Consider the following 24,436-nt stretch of genomic DNA (forward strand, 5'->3'; position numbering starts at 1 on the left):
CTTAAAGTAGAAATAAGGAAAGTTACTATAATGTATGTGTTAATGCTTGATGACAAAAACACCGAAAGTGTTTCTTCCCAGAAAAATATCCACATACCATAATTTTACATAAACTTTCAGGTGTTCACTACTCTTCGAGGCTGATCCATGGGTCCTAGTTTAAGAACTTTTAAACTGAAGAGAGATTAACATACACTACGCATAGTCTCAAAAGGGCTTATGTAAATAATTAATAGAAGACTTCCTTCACTGCACACAGTTAAAAATCTTTCATTTAATGATTCATGGGTTTAACAGACTACACCGAAATGCTGCATGTGGGAATTGCATGTCTGGTTATCATATCACACTATCATTTCATTAGTTTCACTTGCCATGTTTAGTCATGAGTCATAAACTATACATTGAGCTACATTTTAGTATGAGTGATTATAAACAAAGTTAAAAGATACATACAACATAAGTGTGGTTCAGTATTCAACAGTGCAAAAATTTAATTGAGTCATCTTGTACCTACAAATTTGATCAGTGATTTTCATAAAAATTTAAATTTACAGGCAAAGTTGGAAATGAAGCTTCAGGATATGGTTTATATTTAAGGTCACTTTCTCCTGAGTTTTTGTTTTGTTTTTAGCATGTGTTTCACAAGTGCTTTTTTTTTTTTTATGAAGTTCATACAAATCTTGGAGAGCAAAGCCTGATATAACCCTATGTAAAATTGAATGCCCCAGAATATGTAATATTTTTCTTAGGATCTTTTAGGGAAAGGATTAAATTCATATAAATATCTATAATGTGATCTCTGCAAATTGTATGATCACATAATATTTATAAATTGATATTGGTTTGAAATTTAGGTAATAAAACCATAGCCAAAAGGCCTTAAAAACTGTCAAACCCAGTACTCTTACTTTATATAACGGAGGAAACTGAGAACCTGGCAAGGTTGTAACAGCAGTAGAATTGGACTTGAACTAAATCTCCTGATACTCAATGTGGTGTTCATTACAATTCACTCTGCCATATTTAACGTAGGTGTTTGCCATTTCTCTTGATGACATCTTTAATTTTAGTTAGCATAGTTATATTGCCCCAAATGCAGAAGTACTATTTCCTTAATTTGAACTGGTTCAAACGATAACAATTTATTGGTTTAAAAGTTGTATCTCATTTGATAGCAAGTGTTATGTAGTCATTCTTTGGACATTAGTCAGTAAAGAAACAGGCCCTTTTCCAAGATGCTTGCATCTGAGTACCCAAAGCCACGGATATTTCACCATGGCTACTAGAGGTGAATTCTGATTTTAGCTCTTTTAATTGATGACCTTAAGGCTATTTGTGATTTTTTTTTCTTTCAAAATTCAGGAATTTATCATGGTGCCATTAAAATCATTTTCTTCATGTTAATCCCCCCACCCCAAAATTAAGTAGAGTCTTTAGTAAGACTCTTGATTTCATAATTTTGTAGTATTGATATTTTTTCCTTGTAGGATTGGTGGTGATCCTCAGGAAATGGGGGAAGAGGCAGAGCAAATGTTCAAAAGGATTAGCAGATTGTGGAAAAAAGGAGAATTTGGACAGAAGGAGCCTGTTGCATAAATTCTTAACTACTAAGCTTATAGGAAAACTCCAATATTTAAAATTTTAAACAAAGCTATATAGGTAAATACCTTTTTAAAAACAAATGTAATTTTATACTTAAAATGCACATAATTTTTAAAAATCATAAGGGTATTATACTTCCTCTCTTTTTCTCTGTGGTAGCTACTAACTTTAAAGGAATACTTTTTGTTGTAATCTGTTTTATTTGGGATTGTGATAATGTGTGATTGCTTGATTAAAAGGAAAGAATAAAAATAAATTTGAAAGGAACAGTTATTTTTATATGATGTAGCAGTATCCTTATGTATTTGTTTTCTTTTCACTGGTAAAAATTTCACGTAGTTTTAGTTTAAAAGTTAAGATCTGGTGATAACTTAAGGGTTAGGATAGGAAAATGAGGACAACATACTGCAAAATAATTGCCACACTTAATGCTTTTTCATGTTAGAAATAGTAAAAGTTACACTGTCTTCTATGTTTTTACCTCTCAGAGTTTTTTGTTTTTTGTTTTTTAGAGACAAGGTCTCTCTCTGTTGCCCAGTCTAAGTGCAGTGGTACAGTCATAGCCCACTGCAGCCTCAAACTCCTGTGCTCAAGTGATCCTGCCATCTCAGGCTCCAGAGTAGCTGAGACCACAGGCACAGGCCACCATCAGGGCTAATTCTTTATAAAGATAGGGTCTTGCCATGTTGCCCAGGCTGGTCCCGAACTCCTGGCCTAAAGTGATCCTCCAAGTTTGGCCTCCCAAAATGCTGGGATGACAGGCGTTAGCCACTCTACTTGGCATGCCTCATTCTAGTGGTAGTTTCCAGTTTTTGTCATTTAAAGAAGTTCAATTTTCTTTTTAATCAAAAGTATTTTTGAATTTTAAAAATTAGGGTTTTTTTCTTTCTCTTTAAACAATTCGTAATCATACTCATTGAAAATCAAGACAAGCTTAGTTTATGTGATGTTCAATTTGGTTATGTTAGCAATAACCTGTTAGGCATGCTTATAAGACAGGTTTTTAAAGTAGTTTGTGACTCTCAGAGTAAAGCATGATGCCTTGGACTTGCAACATTCAGAAGACAGGATTATATTGGTTTATTTACTTCTTGTTTATATCAGTTTATGCTTTAGTTTTTTTTTTTTTAAACGAAAGGTAGAGCATTTATTGTCAACTGAAAATTGTTCTGTTACTTTATTTTTAGGGTCGATCTATGAAAATACTAGATCTAGAAAAACATTCTTTTTTACCTGGAGTGTCTTATTTTTTATTTTCCTAATACTCTTTAGCTTTAAACCATTTTCTATCATAAGACTAAATTAAGAATATTTCACAAAATCGTTTTTAGTTACCTCTTTTTGCCTTTTTCCTCTATGATCTCTAATTTTTAATTGGCTTGCACCTCCATACTTTATGAATGGAATCAAGTGCGGTACTTACAAAATAACTCTGATGCATTGATTTTAAATGAGCCATTTTATTATTAAATTTATTGGCAGATGTCCTTGTTAACAGTGTTTTTCACCTGTGTTATAAAGTATAATACATGAATCAATTCATAAATATGTTGTAAAAACTATAAAACATTGCAATATAGTTACATTAATTTTTTAATAGATAATGTTAAAACTCAGTGCCTCTATCAAATTTTCATTCATACAGTATTCTTCAAAGGAATGTAAATTCTGTAACTTGACAGGCATATTTACAGAAAAATTTGTATAATTTACTTTTTTTTTTTTCTTTTGAGATGAAGTCTCGCTTGTCGCCCAGGCTGGAGTGCAGTTCCGCCTCCCAGGTTCACGCCATTCTCCTGCCTCAGCCTCCCGAGTAGCTGGGACTACAGGCGCCCGCCACTGCGCCTGGCTAATTTTTTTTTTTTTTTTGTATTTTTAGTAGAGACAGGGTTTCACCATGTTAGCCAGGATGGTCTCGATCTCCTGACCTCATGATCTGCCTCCCTCGGCCTCCCAAAGTGCTGGGATTACAGACGTGAGCCACCGCGCCCGGCCTAAATTTGTATAATTTTCTGGTATCAGGATCTGATTACCCTTTTCAAACAACCCATATGGGTTTGTTTTTTAAAAATCATTTGGTGAGTGGATTAGAAATTTTGATAAGTATATTTCTTCCAATTTGGTTTATTTTAAAAATGTTTCTACTGTATTTACTACAAATGATTATAGCTTTTTCAAAAATAATACAGTATCTAATAATGCTTGTACAGTGATCTTCAAACTGGGATAAATATATCTTTGGATTCCATACTTGGAATTCTTCCCAAGGAATAAAGGGGCATTGATAGTTTTAAGATAAGTCAGTTTCAAAATCTGTTTCTAGATGCGCCTTTTAAAAAATTAATCTGCCTTTAGTCCAGGTGTCCTCCTATTTTCCAAAAGAAAGACATAGTCTCATGTCTTTCAAATTTTAGTACAGTGCACTGCTTCAGGTTGTAAAAACCTCAGCCCACCAGCAAAAGAGGACATTTTGAAATATTAGAGTCAGTGTTATTAAGGGTGTGAACCATTGTAATGACTGGTAATAAGTCCTGTTATATACTAGGTTGTTTCCAGTTCTTTGGTTTCAACAAAATCAAAAGGGAATCTTAAGTTGTCAGTCAATAGGAGCATTAGCATAATTTTTGAGGCTAGAGTACTGTATGACTTTTGGCATGTAATGAGCTGGAGGCATATAAAGAACTGAGTAACATTGCTATAATAAAACTTTTAAAATTTCAATCTACTTGTCTATTATAAGCAAAGTTTCTCAATTCACACCTCTGTAAAAATTAAAAATAGGAAGAGAATTAGTCCTGAGTTCATTCTAGCAATAGAAGATATTCACTGATATATGAACTAAAAATCAATTACTGTTTCAAATGGGAAAGAAAAACACTCAAAAGGAAAATCTTACAAATTAATATGGGAAATTATTAGCAAATAAATATTTTTCCTTTAATTTTTTATTGTGAAAAAATTCAAACATATAAAATACACGAGTATGACCAGCTCTCATTTATGCATGCCTAGCTTTTATTTTTGTTAACATCTGTTTCTCCACCCAGCTCACCCCACTACATAATGATAAAGATAATGGATTTTTTATCATTTTTAGTTTTGATTTTGCATTGGGGGTGGTTTACTCTCTTTTGTGTATGTAGGCATGTGCTTTTCCTAAGAGCTTTGCAAATAAACTTTTTACTGTAACTTTTTCAGAATTAATATGACATGTTAATGATTATTAGATCTCATCTATCCTTGGGGTACATGAAGTTGTTCCAAGAGATACACAAGCAGATATAGTTTATTGACTTAAGTTAAATGCCATTTCCAGGGTAAATAATATGAATAAACAATAATCAAATGCCTTTACATTTAAATGGGGAAGTATGGGGGAGAAACATTCTTTAGTCAATGCAATTATTCAATACAGGCATACCTCAGAGATATTGCAGATCACCTAACTAAAGTGAAGATTGCAAAAAAGCAAGTCATACCAATTTTTTCGTTAACCAATGCATACGGAAGTTGTGTTTATACTATAGTAAGTGTGCAGTAGTATTGCATCTAAAAAAAAAACAGTGTGAATACCTTAATTAAAAAATATTTTATAGGTAAGAAATGCTAAGGATCATCTGAGCCTTCAGTGAGTTCTAATCTTTTTGCTGGTGGAAGGTCTTGTCTTGATGTTGATGACTACTGACTGATAATGGTGGTGGTTGCTGAAGATTGCGGTGGCTGTGGCAATTTCTTAAAATAAGACAACAATGAAGTTGCCACATCAATTGACTCTTACTTTTATGAAAGATTTCTCTGTAGCATGCAATGCTGTTTGACAGCATTTTACTCAGAGTAGAACTTCTTTAAAAATTGGAGTCAGTCCTCCAAAACTCTGCCACTGCTTTATGAACTAAGTTTATGGAATGTTCTAAATCCTTTGTTGTATTTCAATGATCTTCAGAGCATCTTTACCAGAAGTAGTTTTCATCTCAAGAAACCACTTTCTTAGTTCACTCATGAGAAGCAACTCCTCATCCGTTGAAGTTTTATCATGAAATTGCAGCAATTCAGTCATATCTTCAGGCTCTACTTTTAATTCTAGTTCTCTTGATATTTCCATCACATGTGTGGTTACTTCCTCCACTTGGACCCCTCAGTCATCCATGAGGATTGGAATCAACTTCATTTGAACTCCTGTTAATTTTGATATTTCGACCACCTATGATCATGAAAGTTCTTAATGACATTTAGAATGGTGAATCTTTTCCAGAAGATTTTCAGTTTACTTTGCCCAGAGCCATTAGACAAATCACTAATATTGCAGCTATTGCCTTATGAACTGTGTTTCTTAAATAGTAAGACTTGAAAGTTGAAGTTACTCCTTGATCCATGGGCTGCAGAATGGATGTTGTGTTAGCAGGCATGAAAACAACATTATGCTCCTTGTACGTCTCTATCAGAACTCTTGGGTGACCAGGTGTGTTGTTGGTGAACAGTAGTATTTTGAAAGAAATATTTTTTTTTTTTTTCTGGCTGGTCATGGTGGCTCACACCTGTAATCTCAGCACTTTGGGAGGTTGAGATAAGAGGATTGCTTGAGCCCAGGAGTTCTAACCAGTCTGCTCAATATAGTGAGACTCCCATCTCTATTAAAAAAACAAAATCTTTTTTTGAGCCGTAGGTTTCAACAGTGGGCTTAAAATATTCAATAAACAAGGTTGTAAACCGATGTGGTCTTATCTAGGCTTGTTATAAGCCCAGGCAGGGTAGATTTAGCATAATTCTTAAGGACTCTAGGATTTTTGGAATGATGAATGAGCATTGGCTTCAACTTAAGGTTACAAGCTGCCTTAGCCCCTAACAGGTCAGGCTGTCCTCTGAAACCAGACATTAACTCCTTTTGGCTATGAAAGTCATAGATGTCATCTTTCAATAAAAGGCTGTTTCATCTACATTTAAAATCTGTTGTTAGTGTAGTCACCTTCATCACTGAAGTTAGGTAGATCTTCTGGATAACTTGCTGCACCTTCTGCATCAGCCCTTGCCATTGTTTCACTTTGTACTTTTATGTTATGGAGACGGCTTCTTTCCTTAAACCTCATGAATCAACCTCTGCTAGCTGCAAACCCTTTTCTGCAGCTTCCTCAACTCCCTCAGCCTTTATAGAATTGAAGAGAGTTAGGGCCTTGTTCTGAATTAGGCCTTGGCCTAAGGGAAGTTGTAGCTAGTTTCATTTTTTTTTATCTAGACCACACAAATTTTCTCCATGTTACCAGTTATGCTGTTTTGTTTTCCATCATTTGCGTGTTCATTGAAGTTCCATTTTTAATTTCCTTCAAGAACTTCAAGAAATGCAAAGGAAACTTTGCATTTACAACTTGACTAACTTTGGTGCAAGAGGCTCAACTTTTGGTCTGTTTTGGCTTTCAACATGCCTTTCTTACTAAGCTTAATAATCATTCTAGCTTTTTAAAGTGAGAGATATACAACTCTTCCTTTCACTTGAACATTTAGAGGCCATAGTAGGGTTATTAATTGGCCTGTTTTCAATATTGTTGTGTCTCAGGGAATAGGGGTCCCCAAGGAGAGGGAGAGAGATGGGAATGGACAATCAGTGAAGCAGTCAGAACATATACAACATTTATAGGTTAAGTTTGCCGTCTTATATGGACATGGCTTGTGGCACCCCAAAACAAGTGTAATAGTAAGAGCAAAAATGACTGATCACAGATCCCCATAAGACATCTAATAATAATTATCAAAATGTGACACAGAGACACAAAATGAGCACATACTGTTGGAAAAATGGTGCCAGTAGACTTACTTGATGCAGGGTTATCACAAACCTTCAATTTCTTAAAAAATGCACTATCTGTGAAACACAATGAAGTGAAGCTCAATAAAATGAGGTATGCCTGTATTTTCTTTTGCTCTATTTACATAATCTGTCTAGAGAATGTTGAGTACCCAAAATGTTATACTGTATAATGCTAGACATTGGTAAATACCAGTTCTTTCTTAAAAACAACGTTAAGAGCAAAAGTTAATTGTGCTTTAATTTAGTAAGTCACAAAATAGACCAATTATGTGACCATAGTCTAGAGTTGAATGGTTTTTATTTTTGTGTATTAAACATGACAGCCCAATGAAGAAAACTTGTAAGAGTTTTATAGGGTACAGTTTAGGTCACAGAATGAAGTTCAACATAACTTGTTTATTTTACATTGATTGTTTAACCAGTAATTATCCATATGACATCCCAATGCAAATGCTGACATCCATTTCCAAAAGAGTTGTTTTTTTGTGCTTTTTCTAAGGTTACAAAGGTTTTTGTGGTTTAAATGTTGTTACATATTTTACAGCATTAGGATCTATGGAATATTTTGACAACTGCAACAGTTCAATGAAGTTGGTAATTTCTTCTTTTAATTATTTTTCATTGAACAGCTTTGGAGTTACATTTCTACATTTTGATTTCTGGTATATTATAAGGAAAGAAAAAATTATGTCAAAGGATACTTTAGAGAAAATACATAGATAGTGATTACAATATGGCTGTAATTAAATTATCCTTAATCTTGTTGAAGTTTTGTTAGTGCCTAATTTTGATGAAATAGTATGGTGTTCCTTCCAGCTACTGATTGTATATATGTGATTGCACATCTTTCTTAAAAAAGTGGATTTGTAGGTTTTCACATATTGTCAGCCACACTCTAATCCTCTTGTAAAGAATGAACCTGGCTTTATTCAATTAAATAATTCTCTGGTACAGGTTTTCCTTCCATAATATTTTAAAGTACAATGTTTTGGGTTTTTTGAGGGTAAAGTAAAAGAAAATATGTTTTAAAAACTTTAGTTGACAAATTATTTTATTTTAAGCCTATTTTAGAAATTAGAGATGTATTGTTTCTTTTGGGTGCATATCACCAATTAATACGTTTGATTTCAGATCTACAACTTACTGCTTTGTAAACTTCGCCGAGGTAAAATGAAACCATTTGGCTACTTGAACTGATCTACATTACATAGATTTTTCCTATTGACATTTGCAGTAGATAACATGTCAGAAATGAAAGTGATGAAACAATACATCTTCCATATTCTGAATTGGCATAATGCTAAATACAACAGAAGCTAATTTTTTAGAGACTGTGAAATATAATTTTTTTTAGTTCAAGTATATTATAACAAGTGAGAGCTATTAAGAATAGAGCTTTCTCTGCAGTAGTAAAATGCAACCAGAATGTTTGCATATACTGGAATTATAAAAGATTAGTTTTGCAACATAACTCATTTTTCTAACTCTGATATTAGTTTAAGGATTTAATAAAATATAAGTAGATTGTTCTTAATTGAAATATTTTATATATACTTAATTCTTTTCGAAGGGTGAAACTTTATTTTAAGTTTTTTTAAATATAAGATTAAATAAATAACACATTTTAGCAAATTATGTGCTGTCATGAAAGATAAGGGAATTCACGGTAACTTGTATTTAAAATTCTGTAACTTTGGGTTGGGTAAAGATATACTTAAAATAAAGCATTCCCTTTGTAATTCTGATGCATTCTCAACATATGGGTATTAAATAACATGTAAAAAAGTTTATATAAATGTTAAATTACTTTAGAACTATTTCCTAGATTTAAAAATACTAATGCAGTATATTATAATAGTAGCTTTGAAATTTTGATATTGGCTTGAAACTTAACCGTAGTGGTACCTATATTAACGTATTTATGTCTCTTATTTTTTTGCAGCAAGGAGTAAATAACGCTGAAAAATTTGACTATGTAAGTGCAACATGTCATTCAGTTTTCATGCCACATTCTCTATATATTTGTTTTTTGATTACTAATATTCCCTACTTTTGGTTTCTAGGTCATGCAGTTTTTGAATAAGATGGCTGGTAATGAATATGTTGGATTCAGTAATGCAACGTGAGTGTTTTAAATACTGTTTTGTTACGTAAAAACACACAACTGTATTTAGAATTGATCCACTCTCTTTTCATTGGAGGGAAATGAATGATTTCTAAATTACCTGACAGAAACACTTAAAAATACTTTAAATAGTTTTGACAAATTTCTTACAGGTAATCATACAATCAGAAGAGACCCCAAGTTTATCTCAAATTACTGGTGCTTATTCAGTTTTATCTTTGCTTGTAATACCTGTCTTACCTCTCTTCTATTTCTGTTCCAGGCTATCTGGATTTTTACCCCAATTTTTTATTTTAAAATTTATGAGTAAATAGAAAAGTTGAAAAAATAAATATCTGGAATCTTTTACTTATATTTTCTAATATTTTGTCTTACTTGCTTTTTCTCAATCTCTGTCTCTTTAGATAGATAAAAAATATGTATGTATACCTCTAAACACAAATACGTAAATATATATGTACATAGATTTTTTTTCCCTAAACCATTTCAAATTAAGTTGCAGACATCATACTTCACCGTTAGATAAGAAAGCACATACAGTCTAAGAATAAGGACATTCTCCTACATAACCACAATACCATTAACACATGTAAGAACGTTAACGCTAATTTTAAAATATCATGACATTAATCAATATGTAAATGTCCCATCTCTTCCCCAAATGTCTTTTACAACTTTTATTATTATTTTTTAGATTCAGGAACAAATCAAGGTTCTTACATTGTATTTATTACGATGTCTGTTTTGTCTCTTTACTTAGAACAGTCCCCGTGCCCTTGCTTTAACAAATTTTATTAAATGGCTTTTATTTTTAAAGAGTGCAGGCTGCTTGTTTTATAGACCAGGGGTTGCTGACTTTTTCTTTGAAGGACCAGACAGTAAATATTTTAAGCTTGTGTACCATACGGTCTGTGTTGTAACTTCTCAGTTCTGCTGTTTAGTAGAAAACAGCCATAGACAATATGAGGGTGTGTTATAAAAAACTTTATAAAAACAGGCAGCAGGCCGTATAGTGGATGTTTCCCATTTTGTATTTGTCTGGTTCCTTGTCATTAGAAACATTGTAATGTTAAACATTATCGTAATATTATTATGTTAAACAGTTTTAGCATGTATACTACTATTTTATTCTTATTTTGCACTTCCTGCTTCGCATTTCAGGGGTAAACATTTTCAGGTTGCATGCCTTCCCAACATTAATTCATCAGCTTTAGTATCTTTTCCAGGAAGTATTCCATGAATCTCAACTTGCCTCTTTTCTGTGCTCTCCTATTACCATATTTTATCAAACTTATTACATGTCTCTCTTTGCCCCATAACCACCATTAGACTCTGCCCTCCTTAAGACCTAGATGGAATGTTGTGTCTTCCAGTTTATTTCTGTATCCCTGTTATCTGGCAGATAATAGGCACTTGAGAGAGTGTTGAAGAACTATGTGTCAGTCACTGTGATAATTGCTGACTAGTTAGTCATTTATCTAAACTATGTTGATGTTTTGTTTTTAAAGTACGGCAAATTGATAAGAATTTGAAATGTTAAAATGTGCAATTAGAAGGGGCTGTCCACCTCAGTGATATAAAGAACATTAACCACAGTTCCTCTAATATCAGCAGCCCTTTTAGACTTGTAGGGCAATTCTCAAATATACTGCAAATTAAATCTGTCTAAATCAAAACTCATTCTCTTTCTTTCCAAACTGCTCTTTGCTCTAGAGATAGATCCCTGTATCAGTTAATATTATTATCCTCTCACGCTATGTTAGAAATTCAGGCTTTGTATCAGTCTTTACTCTGCCTCTCCTTTTTCTCATCAGGTTGGAAGATTATCCAACTACTTGCATATTTGATCATACCTCTCCTTCCATTCCTATCACAGCTGCCTAAATTCAGGCTTTTGTAGCTCTCATTACAGTATTCTCTTAATAGATCAGTCATCACTTCTTTTCCCCCTTTTTCAAACTGATGTCAGAGTTATCTTTCTAAAATGTAGATCTTATTAGGTAACTTCTTTGTAAGCCCTCAGGCTTTTGTTTTATAGGTAGTCAGGAGCTATTAATTATTTGGCATCTATTGGTTTTGGTAATTTGGTCCCAGTCTCCTTTGTTTGTTTGATGTTTTCCCGCTCTTCTCCATGTGCCATTTCCCAGTTACATCAGAATATTTGCCATTCTTCAGTGGAGCCCTGTCTATATACTTTTCTAACCGTTCATGATGCATGGAATTTGCCAGTGCCTAGGCCTCACCCTGAAATCTATTAGTCCATTGAGTCCTGCAAGATCCATTTTGTGTTTCCCACTCTCAGTGAAAGTTCCATGATTATGTCAAGTTCCCTGATTATGTCAATTAAAATGGACTCTTATTGTACTTTTGGGTAGCCAGAGGATTCTGCAGTTTTTCAGTGTATTTTAATGGTAGAAGATTTGAGAATTTTAAAATTAGCATTTTTGTTTACAAAATATGAAGACTAGAAAGGACCTGAATTCGTTTCAGTCATTTTATAGCCAAGAAAATGAAGATTGAAAGAATTACCACTTAAATGACTTGTCCAAAGTCACACAAATAGCCTATTGACAGAATTGATTGGAACTCTGTAGTCCTGAATCTTAGTTCAGTGTTCTTTATGCTGTACATTGCTATGCAAATGAAATTATGAACAATCACACTTTTAAAGAAAGTACATAGAGCAAATGTTTTTTTTTCTTCTTCCAGGTTTCAGTCTGAAAGAGAAAGTGGAGATCGAAATTTTGCAATAGGATATTACTTAAAAGAAAAGAAGGTTTTTAAATTTTTGTTTCTATTTCAAATTATTCTTTCATTTAATAAAATACATGAAGATGTATGCTAAGAATTCAACAATAGCCTTTAAGCAACTACCTATTACTATTTAAGGTGCAGAAGTTTTTGCAGAGTGCTCGTGAGTCAGTGTTATCAAATTGTTAATGTTATTGTTAATTTGATTTGTATCTGGCAGTATTTAAATATTTGACTAATATTATTTATTAATACAAATTTTGTTTGAGGTTTAGTCTATTTTTTCAAAAGCATGATGCCTGATTAGTGTTAACTACTCTTGATTTTTTTAAGTGGCTGGTCTAGTAACTTGATTTATAAATCATGAATCATTTTATCATTGTCAGTTAAACTAGTATCTAGAAACTTACATGATGTGATAAAATTTTGCTTTTTTATTTCATGTTTATACTCTTTTAGAAGTTACATGCTATTTTATTAATTAAAATGAAACACGTGTACATTTGAAATTTTTCATGTATTTCTCTACTTATGTGCATTCCTGTGTGCCTGAATTTTTAATTGCCTTTCTATTTTTTTAGTGTTTTCCAGAAGGCACAGACATGGTTGGTATATTAGACTTCTACTTCCAGGTAATTTAATTATGTAAATCGTATATATAAATGGATGTGTCGGCTGGGCGCGGTGGCTCACGCCTGTAATCCCAGCACTTTGGGAGGCCAGGGCGGGCGGATCATGAGGTCAAGAGATAGAGATCATCCTGGCCAACATGGTGAAACCCCATCTCTACTAAAAATACAAAAATTAGTCGGGTGTGGTAGTGTGTGCCTGTAGTCCCAGCTACTCGGGAGGCTGAGGCAGGAGAATCCCTTGAACCTGGAAGGCCGAGGTTGCAGTGAGCCGAGATCACGCCACTGCATTCCAGCCTGGCGACATAGTGAGACTCCGTCTCAAAATAAATAAATGGATGTGTCACATTATGCAAAATATAGATGTCTCAGAAATCTTGGTTCTAGGCCATGAGAAAATACATTTTCCATTGACTTTCAAAAATGTCTTCATAAAAGGCAGTCTCATGTCCATGCATGTTGCCTAAAAATTCATGCCTCAAAATGTAATAGGGACAATTTTTTCTGTAAACATATTTAAGAATTGTCAAAAATAATGAACACTCCCAGAAATTGGCACTCTTAATTATAAACTGAGCTCTAAATTTTTCGTAGCTTTTACATTTTGTTTGGGAAAAGCTTTATTTTTTTATTTTTTTATTTTTTAAATCAGAGGGCTCTTATTCAGCATTTAAAAGTGTCAGTGTCTCAGCTGACTTGGTATCTTGTAATTTCTTTGTTACTACTCTATCCTGGCTTAACTGGTGCTAGTTCATTTCTGCAGTGTCATATGTCGGACTTTCTTGTAAGTTAGAGTAGCTCTCAATATTGAGGGGGTGGGGTTGAGCGAGAGGGACCGTGTTACGCACAATGGGCTGTGGTATAGAACTCAGTTTAGAATAGCCTTCCTGAAGATCTCTTCTCTCACCCACATTTTCAGCTCAATTTATTCTTACAGATTTAACACAGTTGGTGCCACTGATGGGGCTGTAATGTGAAGCCACATAGGAGGCTACATTATTGTTAATTTCTAGTTCACCTTACATTTGCCTGTCTTTACTATTAAAGGTTCCTTAATTTTAACCTTTCAGTAATCTTAGAGAATATATAAGGGAGGTTGATAATGAGTTAGATTTTGATAGATGTCCAGGTTGCAGCTTTTCATCGGCCCAATGTGAAAAACTGTAAATTGGGAATCCAGACCATCAATATAAAATTTAAGGTCTATCCCGGCCACTTATTAGCCATGTGACCTAATTTTAGTTACTGATCCCTAGTTTCCTTATCTGTAGTATATGCGTCACCTGCCTTGCCATATTATGTGGAAGATAACATGAGATGATATGTGAAATTCCTTTGAAACTAGCCTTTTTTTTCCCCCTGGTCTGTATGAATTTTTTCCATAAGTTTCTTTTCCTTTGGAATACTTATTTAAATTTGGCTGTTATAGAATCTACTGTAATGTGACATTTCTATACTTCATTGCAAAAATCAAGAAACGGCCATAGAAGTGGTACTGACTTTTTTGGAGAAGGGCTGCATCAAATTGAACGGCCATTGAGATTAGCAGGAGAGTACCCAAGCTGGCATTTGGCAAATTAAGAATGTGCTGCCTTGTGACAAACAAAATTCCAATTAATGTTAAGTATAAATTAGGAAATGATCATTGGAATTCAGAAAGCCTTGCATGATTAAGTCGACCTTATCACAAATCTTTGCTATCTGGGGCAGTATTGCAAGTCGATTCTGTCGTTTTTGAGAAGTAGGGAAGAGATTTTTTATATAAATAGGCAATCTAGTCAAAGTTAAACACACAATGTTCTAATTCACTGTGCTTAGTTTTCCTCCTTGCTATTTCCAAACCCCTTTGTGCCTCTTGTAGACCTTGGAGTATGGCTGAGGAAAATTTATAAGTTGAACCCATTCTTCTCCTATCCACTTTATTTTTTGACCCCGTCTCATCCCAATTTTGCTTACTATTAGCTAAAAATAAAATGTGGAAAAATTTATTTTCATTTTATGGGTAAATTTGGGTTTGGTACGGTGAACTATTTTCATTATTTTGATTGTATTTAAATGCAAAAATTTTATCCTAGAGGGTATTCTTAGCACCCATAGTAAATATCAAATAAATATTAATAAATGGTCTAAAGGATAACATTTTGGTTTAGGCTTACAGAGCATCTGAGACAGATCTGCTTTATATTTTTCTTCCCCTTTGTCCTTTGCCTGTTACCATATAGATGGGGATACTGAACTTTGTTATGGGTGAAATGTCAGGCACTGTAGCATTTTTTTCTAAAATGGTGATTTCTCATGTAGACACTATGATAATCTTCATGTATGGTGCTTTATCTTAAAAATATTTCATGGCTCTTTTTTTTCTGTTGAGTTAAAAGTAATTATGCTTGTGTATTCCACAGAAAGTATTAATATTTAAGCAAATTTGAATATCACATGGGATAATAACAAATCTTAGTGTTTAGAGGCTGGCACTTCCTAGTCTAGTTCTGCCATTAAAAGGCTGAGTATCTTTGGCCAAATCAGGGTAAATCTTAAAAGGGGGTAGGACTTCGGTCAACTAAAATCTTCAGAATGTCCTCAAGTTTATATTAAAGTAATCTCTTTGGAAGAAATATTTCAGATCTGTATGAAATACCAAATAAAATAGATTATCTTAAAAGTGAACAGTAATATTAAAAGTAATATGAGAATTCTGCTTTTTCTTTGTGTTAGCTGTGCTCCATTGAAGTGACTTGTGAATCAGCCAGTGTGATGGCTGCGACACTGGCTAATGGTGGTTTCTGCCCAATTACTGGTGAAAGAGTACTGAGCCCTGAAGCAGTTCGAAATACATTGAGTTTGATGCATTCCTGTGGCATGTATGACTTCTCAGGGCAGTTTGCTTTCCATGTAAGTAATTGTTTAATCTTATTTTCTCTGGCAAGAAACTAGTCTGAACTGGTTCTTTTAAAAATGCAGTTTGAACTTTGCTTCTAAAGCTGTATATTAATTTTTGAGAGAGAGGCTTGTTTTCAAGGTTAATTTGTTACAAGATTAGTAAGGAATAGAGATAAGGTCTACTAGATGTTCTTAAGAACTTGGAAGTTTGATTTATAGAACCTCATCCCTTCTGCTTTTAAGGCAATCCAGTGTACGAGGTTAGTACAGTCTTTCTTTACTTTTAGTTTTTAATGTTTAGCATTATGATGATTATGTATCTTAAGAATTCTCTAAGTTCAGAAAGATTGCAAAGATGTGACGTTTCACATCTTTGGTTACGGCCATAGCTGTTTTAAGGACTAAAAGTGTATTAAAGTTAAAACTTAACAAAAATGTACTGCTTTAAGCTCTGTTGTGCATTTGCCACTTGTAAAGTATATAGACTTTTTTTATTTCATTCTGCTCATGTCAAGTCATAATGCCCTTCTAAAAGCTTTTTTTATTTTGGAAATTTTCAACATGTAAAACGAGAGAGAGAGAGAGATACCTTTAATGTTATCCATCACTCAGCTTCAATAATTATGAATACATTACCAATCTTGTTTCATCTGTATGTGCATCTGTTTCCCCTATCCTTGTCATATTTCAGTATGTAATTCTAAATAAGGACCCTTAAACAAAACATAACAATAATACAGTTTTTACATATAAAAATTAAATATTACATATCAAAACTTTAATATTATTAATATCAATATTAAATTGAATATCAAAATATTTAGTTAGTGTTCAGATTTCCTGGATTATCTTGTAAATTATTATTTCTTTTTTTTTTTTTTGAGATGGAGTTTCACTTTGTTGCCCAGACTGGAGTGCAGTGGCACGATCTCGGCTCACTGCAACCTCTGCCTCCTGAGTTCCAGCGATTCTCTTGCCTCAGCCTCCCGAGTAGCTGAGATTACAGGCGCCTGCCACTGCACCTGGCTAATTTTTGTATTTTTAGTAGAGACGGGGTTTTGCCATGTTGGCCAGGCTGTTCTCGAACTCCTGACCTCAAGTAATGCACCTGCCTCAGCCTCCCAAATTGCTGGGATTACAGGCATGAGCCATTGCACCCGGCCTATTATATTATTTTATAGTTTGTTTGACTTAGGATACAGATGAGGTGCATACATTATGATTGGGTTTTGTCTCCTTTTTTTTTTTTTTTTTTTAATCTATTGGTCTTCTTTTGACCTGTCTCTCTTTTTTTCTTGTTATTTTTGGTTGGAAAAACTGGGTAATTTAGTCTATACAGTTTTCCACTGTCTCTACATTGCTGATTACCTCTGTTCCATTGTCCCTTGTATTTCCTATAAATTTGTAGATCCAATTCAGGTGGTTTTTTTTTTTTTTTTTTTTTTTTTGGTCTGCTTGTTTTGTTTAGTTTTGTGTAAAAGTACTTTATTGGTATACTTCCTTTATTTTTGTTTGTTTATTTATTTATTTATTTTGAGACGGAGTCTCACTCTGTCGCCCAGGCTGGAGTGCAGTGGCGTGATCTCGGCTCACTGCAACCTCCATCTCCTGGGTTCTAGCGATTCTCCTATCCAGAAGTACTTACTGACTGAATGTTAGTAAGCAATTAATGAACACTGCTCTAATGACATTAATTTTGTTTTTTTATCATTTGTCAAGTTTTGCTAATGTAACTTAAATTTTTTGAGGAGGGGTAATTTAAATTACCATTTTAGAAAATCTTTTAAGAATGCATAACTTTTTATTGTTTTCTAGTTGTAAAATATTTTTAAAAAATAATTTGTTATATTTAAAAACAATACGTTTATTTTAGAACAATTAGAAAATATAGTCAGGAAGAATAAAAGCATCCATAGCCTCACAATTTAGATGTAACTGCTATAATTCCTTAGAGTGTATCTTTAAACAATTTTTCTATATTCATATCTATCCAAAACTGTTTCATAATTTTTTTGTTTGTTTGAGATGGAGTCTTGCTTCGTCACCCAGGCTGGAGTGCAGTGGTGCGATCTTGGCTCACTGCAACCTCTGCCTCCCAGGTTCAAGCGATTCTCCTGCCACAGCCTCTCGAGTAGCTGGGATTGCAGGTGCCTGCCACCACACGCGGCTAAGTTTTGTATTTTTTGTGGAGACGGAGTTTCGCCATGTTGCCCAGGATGGTCTCGAACTCCTGACCTCAGGTGATCTGCCCGCCTCGGCCTCCCAAAGTGCTGGGATTATAGGCATGAGCCACCGCACCCGGCCTTATAACTTTATAAACATGTTGATAAAAATTTATCTACAATATTTTTAATGTTGAAATTCTATGGTATGTATATATAATTTTTTTTTTTTTCGAGAGGGAGTCTCACTCTGTTGCCCAGGCTGGAGTGCAGTGGCATGATCTCAGCTCACTGCAATCTCTGCCTCCCGGGTTCATCTTTCTCCTGCCTCAGCCTCCTGAGTAGTTGGGACTACAGGCGTGCACTTTGGGAGGCTGAGGCGGGCGGATCACGAGGTCAGGAGATAATTTTTAATTTTTAAACCAATTTCCCAATTGTTTTTTTTTTTTTTTTTTTTAAACTGGATCTTGCTCTGTCATCCAGGCTGGAGTGCAGTGGTGCGATCATGGCTCACTGTAGCCTTGACCTCCTGAGGTCATGTAATCCTCCCACATCATCCTCCAGAGTAGCTGTGACTACTGGTGTGCACTTCCATGTCTCACTGTTTTTTGTAGAGATGAGATCTCCCTGTGTTACCCAGCCTAGCCTCCAGCTCCTGGGCTCAAGTGATCTGCTTGCCTTGGCCTCCTAAAGTGCTGAGATTACAGGAGTGAGCCATGGTGCCCAGCCCCAGTTTCCCTATTGTTGAACATAACATTTCTTATTTTAAAATGTTTACCTGAATACTCTTTTACTGAATTATTTTTAGGTTGGTCTTCCTGCAAAATCTGGAGTTGCTGGGGGCATTCTTTTAGTTGTCCCCAATGTTATGGGTATGATGTGCTGGTCTCCTCCTCTGGATAAGATGGGCAACAGTGTTAAGGGAATTCACTTTTGTCACGTAAGCATATTTTCTTAATGTAAATAATGGTGTTATAAGTTGAGCCATCCAATGATTCTTTTTTTTAACCCATTTTCCATAGTTCATTAACTCCTGGCCCTCCGCCTATAGTGTGCCAGTTACTAGGGAACCGTGGAAATACTCCCAGAGGAGCTTCAAGTTGTCTCTGTCAGACAGCTCCCATTTAATTATTCCCACAGATTATATTTGTTAGATGCTAATATTTTAATTTTCATGGTTATAATTAGTATCAATTTTCAAAAGCTCAACAAAAGGTATTAAACTTGGAGAAGTAATTTAAAAGCCAGTATATCTTAGGAATTATTTTGGTTTATTATATCTTTAATCTGCATGGTTAAATATCTTTATCCATTGACTACCTTTAAACATTTTTTTGAGGAAATAAGCACTGAAAATTAAAAAAAGATTAAACCATTTTTAAACTGTTACTGCTCTTGATAGTTCTGTATTTTGTTGTTACCCAGTTCCTGCTAATGTTTGAGCTTCTAGTTTTAGTTACATTGATTACTTGCTTGAGTTCATATTAAGTACCATACTCAATTAAAATTGTTTTATTTTCCAGTCTTTTATATTTTACAAAAACTAGAGTATGACATTGGAGTGCATATAAAATATAGTAGATTGTAACCAGAGTACTTATTTATATTTTAATGTGGCTTTACACTTATTTGATAGAAGAATTCTTTCATGGGGCCGGTTATAAACCCTATTTTGTAGAAGATGAAAGATGATTTGATTGGCTGAGCCCTAGGATCATGTTAGTAAGCAGTGTTCTTAAAACTTATATCCATATCTTACTCTGATTTAAGTTCTCTTCTTGATGCATTATACTACTTTATTAGCATGTAGTGATGATTTCTAGGCTGGACGATATAAGCAGAGTTTGTTAAAATATGGATATATATAACCAATGAATAGCCAATTTCTTATACCTGCTCTGTATAACTGTTTACAGGATCTTGTTTCTCTGTGTAATTTCCATAACTATGATAATTTGAGACACTTTGCAAAAAAACTTGATCCTCGAAGAGAAGGTGGTGATCAAAGGGTAAGCAAAATTCTTATTTAGATAAGTATATAAAATTTTTAAGAAGAGAAAAAGTGAGATTTGCCTGTATAAATAAAATCTTAGTTTGTTAGTGGCCTCGGGTCTTTGCTAATCATAAATGAGTGTAAACAAATTGTTGACATATAAATCCGGGATCACCAGTATTAAATACTTAAAGATTGTTTAATAGATAGTTAATAGATACAGATATTTAAATATTGCTGTTTTGTTACTTAAATTGAAACTAGTTAGCCTAGTGTCAGGGATTTCCCCTTCCATTTTCTGCTATTTTAAGCAAGATTTTTAGAATTGATTCTGTTAAAAACAAAACAAAACAAAACATTGGAATGTGCTGCATGCTATAAAGAAAGCATCGTTTTAATATTTGTTTGTCCTAAATTGAAGTTTAACTTCTTGCATACTGTGTAGATGGATATGTAAATGGAAAAGGATTATCATATTAGTGAGAGACCGTATGAAGCCTCAAAAGTTTTATAAGTCACTGTAGATGAAATATTTTTTTCCACCGTGTTTAATGCAATATTCCTAATAATCTTACGGTCCTATTTGTTTGTTACCAGTTTATTTGGCTTCATACTATTGTACACATATATTCCTTTTTTTAGAAGTAGTATTAAGAGTCAGGACTTAACTTTTTTGGTCTATACAGTTTTTCACTCTACCAAGGGGCTTGTGTTGAGAATTTTGATTCCGTTTCTTTGCGTACCATATTGAAAATGTTTGTAGTAAAATTACCTAATTAGACCTCAAGATAATACGAAGAACTTCTAAGTAGAAAATATTTTTAATACATACTAAGTACATTTTCTGTAGTGCCAAACTAAATTTTTGTTAGTTTTTATCAAATTAATTTCTGTTACTATGTAAGAATTATGCAAAACCAACAGAATAGAAACTTCCATGGGAGTCGACCTGAGTAACATGAAGCAAAATGTCAGAGGTGGTGGTTTAAAATGTTAACATTTTAATAATGCTCATTGAAAAATACCATTTTATAGCTTGGACCTTTCTTCACTCAAGTGCACTAATAAATTATGTATGTTGCTTGAACAACTAGCATTCCTTTGGACCATTGGACTATGAAAGTCTCCAACAAGAACTTGCTTTAAAAGAGACAGTGTGGAAAAAAGTGTCACCTGAGTCAAATGAGGACATCTCTACAACTGTAGTATATAGAATGGAAAGTCTGGGAGAGAAAAGCTAAAGAAATGGGTTCTAGTTTCAGAATGTTTCTTCATTTAATCTTTCAAACATCTTTAGCTTTTTTTTGCAAGTTATAAATATTTATTTGAGGTATTTTTTGTTCTCAATCTTGGGTGCTGGAGCCATAAAGCTTTTTTTTCCTTTTAATCTTTGTATAAAGGCAGTAGATTAAGAAGTGCATTTGTTGGTCTTTAAAAAGTATTTACAAGTACATAAATTTGCTTTATTTTTAAAAATACAGAAAGGAAAAATTTAAATTTTTTTTGATGTAATTAAAATGTTAACTATGTGGTCAGATAATCCCATTTTACAATAGTAACAGAAAACTGTAATTCTTAGTTCTAAAATTCACAAATTAAACTCATAAGTTTTGTTGCATTTTGTTTTTTCTTTTCCATTTTTAAAACTAATGTGATGTCTTTAGTGGCAATAGAAGGTACTTCTATGCTAAATACAAAACTAAAAAGGCAAAATAATGAACCCCAAATTATTTTATTTAAAATAGCAGTGGATTATAAAATTAGCTTGTGTTTACATTTATGCCATTTTTGGTGATAGATTGGCTTTACATTTTAAAAAATTTATTTAAAAATTTATCAAATGCTTTAAAATATGACTCCTACTTTTTTTATTTTGCAACTCGTCTGTTCTGTCAGAGTTGTTATATACAGGAGTGTCTTATGTTACTAAAACATTCCAGCCAAAGAATTTCAGATGAGAGATAATGATGTTTCATCGATAAAAAGCTATAATGGTTAGTTACTCAGAAGGAGAAACAGTGAGTGTCTTCAAGTGAATTGTTCACCTAAACAATTTTATTTTCATATTATCCACATAACTTTTTCTATGTTATATTTAAATATGAATGGCAAATTTTGGTTTTTAGCTTTTAAATTTTATTATCTTAATTTTATAAATGCTAATATTTCTTTTGTGATAAGTTATAGCATCTCATAAAGTTTGTTCTATTTGAAGTTTTTTAGAGTACTTGAGAAATGAATTTAGTCTGCAGGTAGTAAGTATGCTACTAAAATACGTTAGATCTAAATCCTTTTATTTGGTATAAAAATGCAATATTGAGAATCAAAACTTGTTTTTAAGAGAACTATAGATTCTACACAACCTGATTTCAAGTAATTATCCATAGTATTTAAAGTTGTCTTGGCAAAGTGATTGTAAAATTCTGTAGGACCTATTCACACTTCTTCCTTCTTCCATATACTTCTCTGGTTTTCCCCATAGTTCCCCTATAATTTCAAGTTTGTTGAAACCTGTTAATTTTAGTGGGGGATTAGAAGAAAAACTTGGTGGTTTCTTAGCATGATGGTGTATGTATGTGGTAATGGAAAGTCTGTAAAAGTAAATATAGTGTAGCAAAAAAGATTTCACTGAGTATTTTAGATACTAGTGCAAATAAAGATAGAAAATCTTGATCATAATGTCTTAAGTTTGGGAACTATCACATTAAGAAAAGAAATTCCCTTCTAGAGGTGCTGGCCAAAGGCCTTTTGGGCTAACTTAAGTATTAAATTTATATATTTAAATAATTATATTTTAAGTTGTAGAGGATTTTCCCAAGGATTTTATGCTTACTTGAATGTTCTGTGAATGTTCAGATGCATATCCTAACTGGATGCTTCTCAAGGCCTTACTGCATATTTGTGTTGAATATTTATGTTAGTTGCACCAGGGCCATTTGTAGTTTGGGCAACCGAATGCCTTAATTGGAAAAAAGGCATTGTGGTTTCCCCTATGATCTAAATTGTTACATTTTACCATTTCATTCCGAAGTTGGTTTTACTTTATAAAATGAAGATTTAGTTTTCATATCGTATACATAGCCGTATAGATTTCAAAATTAGGTTGTTAATTTGTGTCACTTACTATTTTTGTGTTGGTAATGCTTTAAATGCATACTTAAAAATGAAGTACTGTTATCTAAGCTACTGTGTTTAGAAAATGTTAAGAATGAGCAGAAATTTTTATAGAAAAGTATAAACGGAAGAAGAGATAAGATACTGCGAATAGGCCCTCAAACTTAAAAAAGAAAAAACTTTGCCAGTTTTAAGGACATATTTTGATTCTTTCAGTATTCTTAACACCTTTTTAAACAAAGTTCTTGATAGTACCCAGTATTATTGGGTTTGTTTTATGCCATTATTGATTCTTGATATTCAAGCATTTACAATGTAGCATATTTGATTTTCTTTTTTCTTTCTTTTTTTGGCATCATTAACATTTCATTTGAAATGCATATTGTTCTTGAAGTACTTTGTTTTTAGCATAAATGTTGTGCATTTTATCTTAGTGTTTGGATGAAAACATTTGTGTTGTTTAGCTTTCATTTGCTTTGTATATTTAATAATGTACCTTTATTTTCCAGTATGCCTACATTTTGTATTGTACAATAAATTTATTTTAAGCTGATTTTATTGTTTTTTTTTTGTTTTGTTTTGTTTTGTTTTTATAAAAGCAACTTCAACATTTTAAGTACAAATACAGTTGGGATTTTAACTTAGAAAAAATTATTCTTTATGAATATACTGTTAAAGTGTTTGCTATTCTGAAGCTGCCTCAAAGTAAACTAGAAATACTCAAAAGGGCTTTATTTGGTTTTTTAAAATGCAATATAGCATTAGTGGTTTTTTTGGGAGGAGGACTTTTCTTATTGGTTGTACTAGAAGTATTTGAATAAAAACTTTTCTCTCAATTTTTTTGGTTGTTTTTCCATTTGGTAACTTTAAAAAAAGTGCAACCCTATTTGTAGGTTATTTCTGCTTTCTGAGGAGGAATATTGTTGTTATTCACTATGTAACTCTCATTTTATCTGTTGTTGCCTAAATAATAGGAAAAACATTGCTAAACCAAATGAAGAGTATCATCATATTGCTTTAGAATAAAACTGTTAATCTCAGTAGAATTTATATTAAACAGAATGACAGTGATACAGAAATTCACCTTAACTGGTTTCTGAGGGGATTACATTTTCAGAAGGAATTTTGTATATTTCCACAGCATGATCCAAATTATAGTACAAATTATAGAGGCTCCATGTATTGTAGGTCAAATATAGTACTTTACATTTTTATGTTTAATTAAATCTGCCATTCATATTCTGGAGATTCCTGAATATATTGTAGAAGTTTTAAAACCATTTGAAAGGGGAAATACTGTTGTTTACATGAATTTGTATTAATCTGTGGGATTTTTAAATGAAGTTCTTTTAGAATTAGTTAATAAGGAGTTCCAGT

General features: G+C 33.1%; 1 protein-coding gene across 3 annotated transcripts in view; it reads left to right on the forward strand.

Annotated features, from left to right (window-relative positions):
• GLS (glutaminase) overlaps positions 1-24,436 on the forward strand; it is an 84,979-nt gene that overhangs the window by 31,169 nt on the left and 29,374 nt on the right. The window contains exons 8-15 of one of the 3 annotated variants that reach the window (XM_034954699.3): positions 9,348-9,380; positions 9,469-9,527; positions 12,240-12,306; positions 12,863-12,913; positions 15,626-15,802; positions 18,761-18,892; positions 19,869-19,961; positions 21,040-23,612. In XM_034954699.3, the coding sequence (XP_034810590.1) occupies positions 9,348-9,380; positions 9,469-9,527; positions 12,240-12,306; positions 12,863-12,913; positions 15,626-15,802; positions 18,761-18,892; positions 19,869-19,961; positions 21,040-21,186 (759 nt within the window). In that variant the 3' untranslated portion in view covers positions 21,187-23,612. Of the gene's footprint in view, positions 1-1,521; positions 8,571-9,347; positions 9,381-9,468; positions 9,528-12,239; positions 12,307-12,862; positions 12,914-15,625; positions 15,803-18,760; positions 18,893-19,868; positions 19,962-21,039; positions 23,613-24,436 lie in introns of those variants that run through there. The other 2 variants (XM_063595500.1, XM_008950618.4) reach the window with 2 other exon arrangements.

Source organism: Pan paniscus, chromosome 13 (assembly GCF_029289425.2).
Source record: "Pan paniscus chromosome 13, NHGRI_mPanPan1-v2.0_pri, whole genome shotgun sequence".
Taxonomy (NCBI): domain Eukaryota; kingdom Metazoa; phylum Chordata; class Mammalia; order Primates; family Hominidae; genus Pan; species Pan paniscus.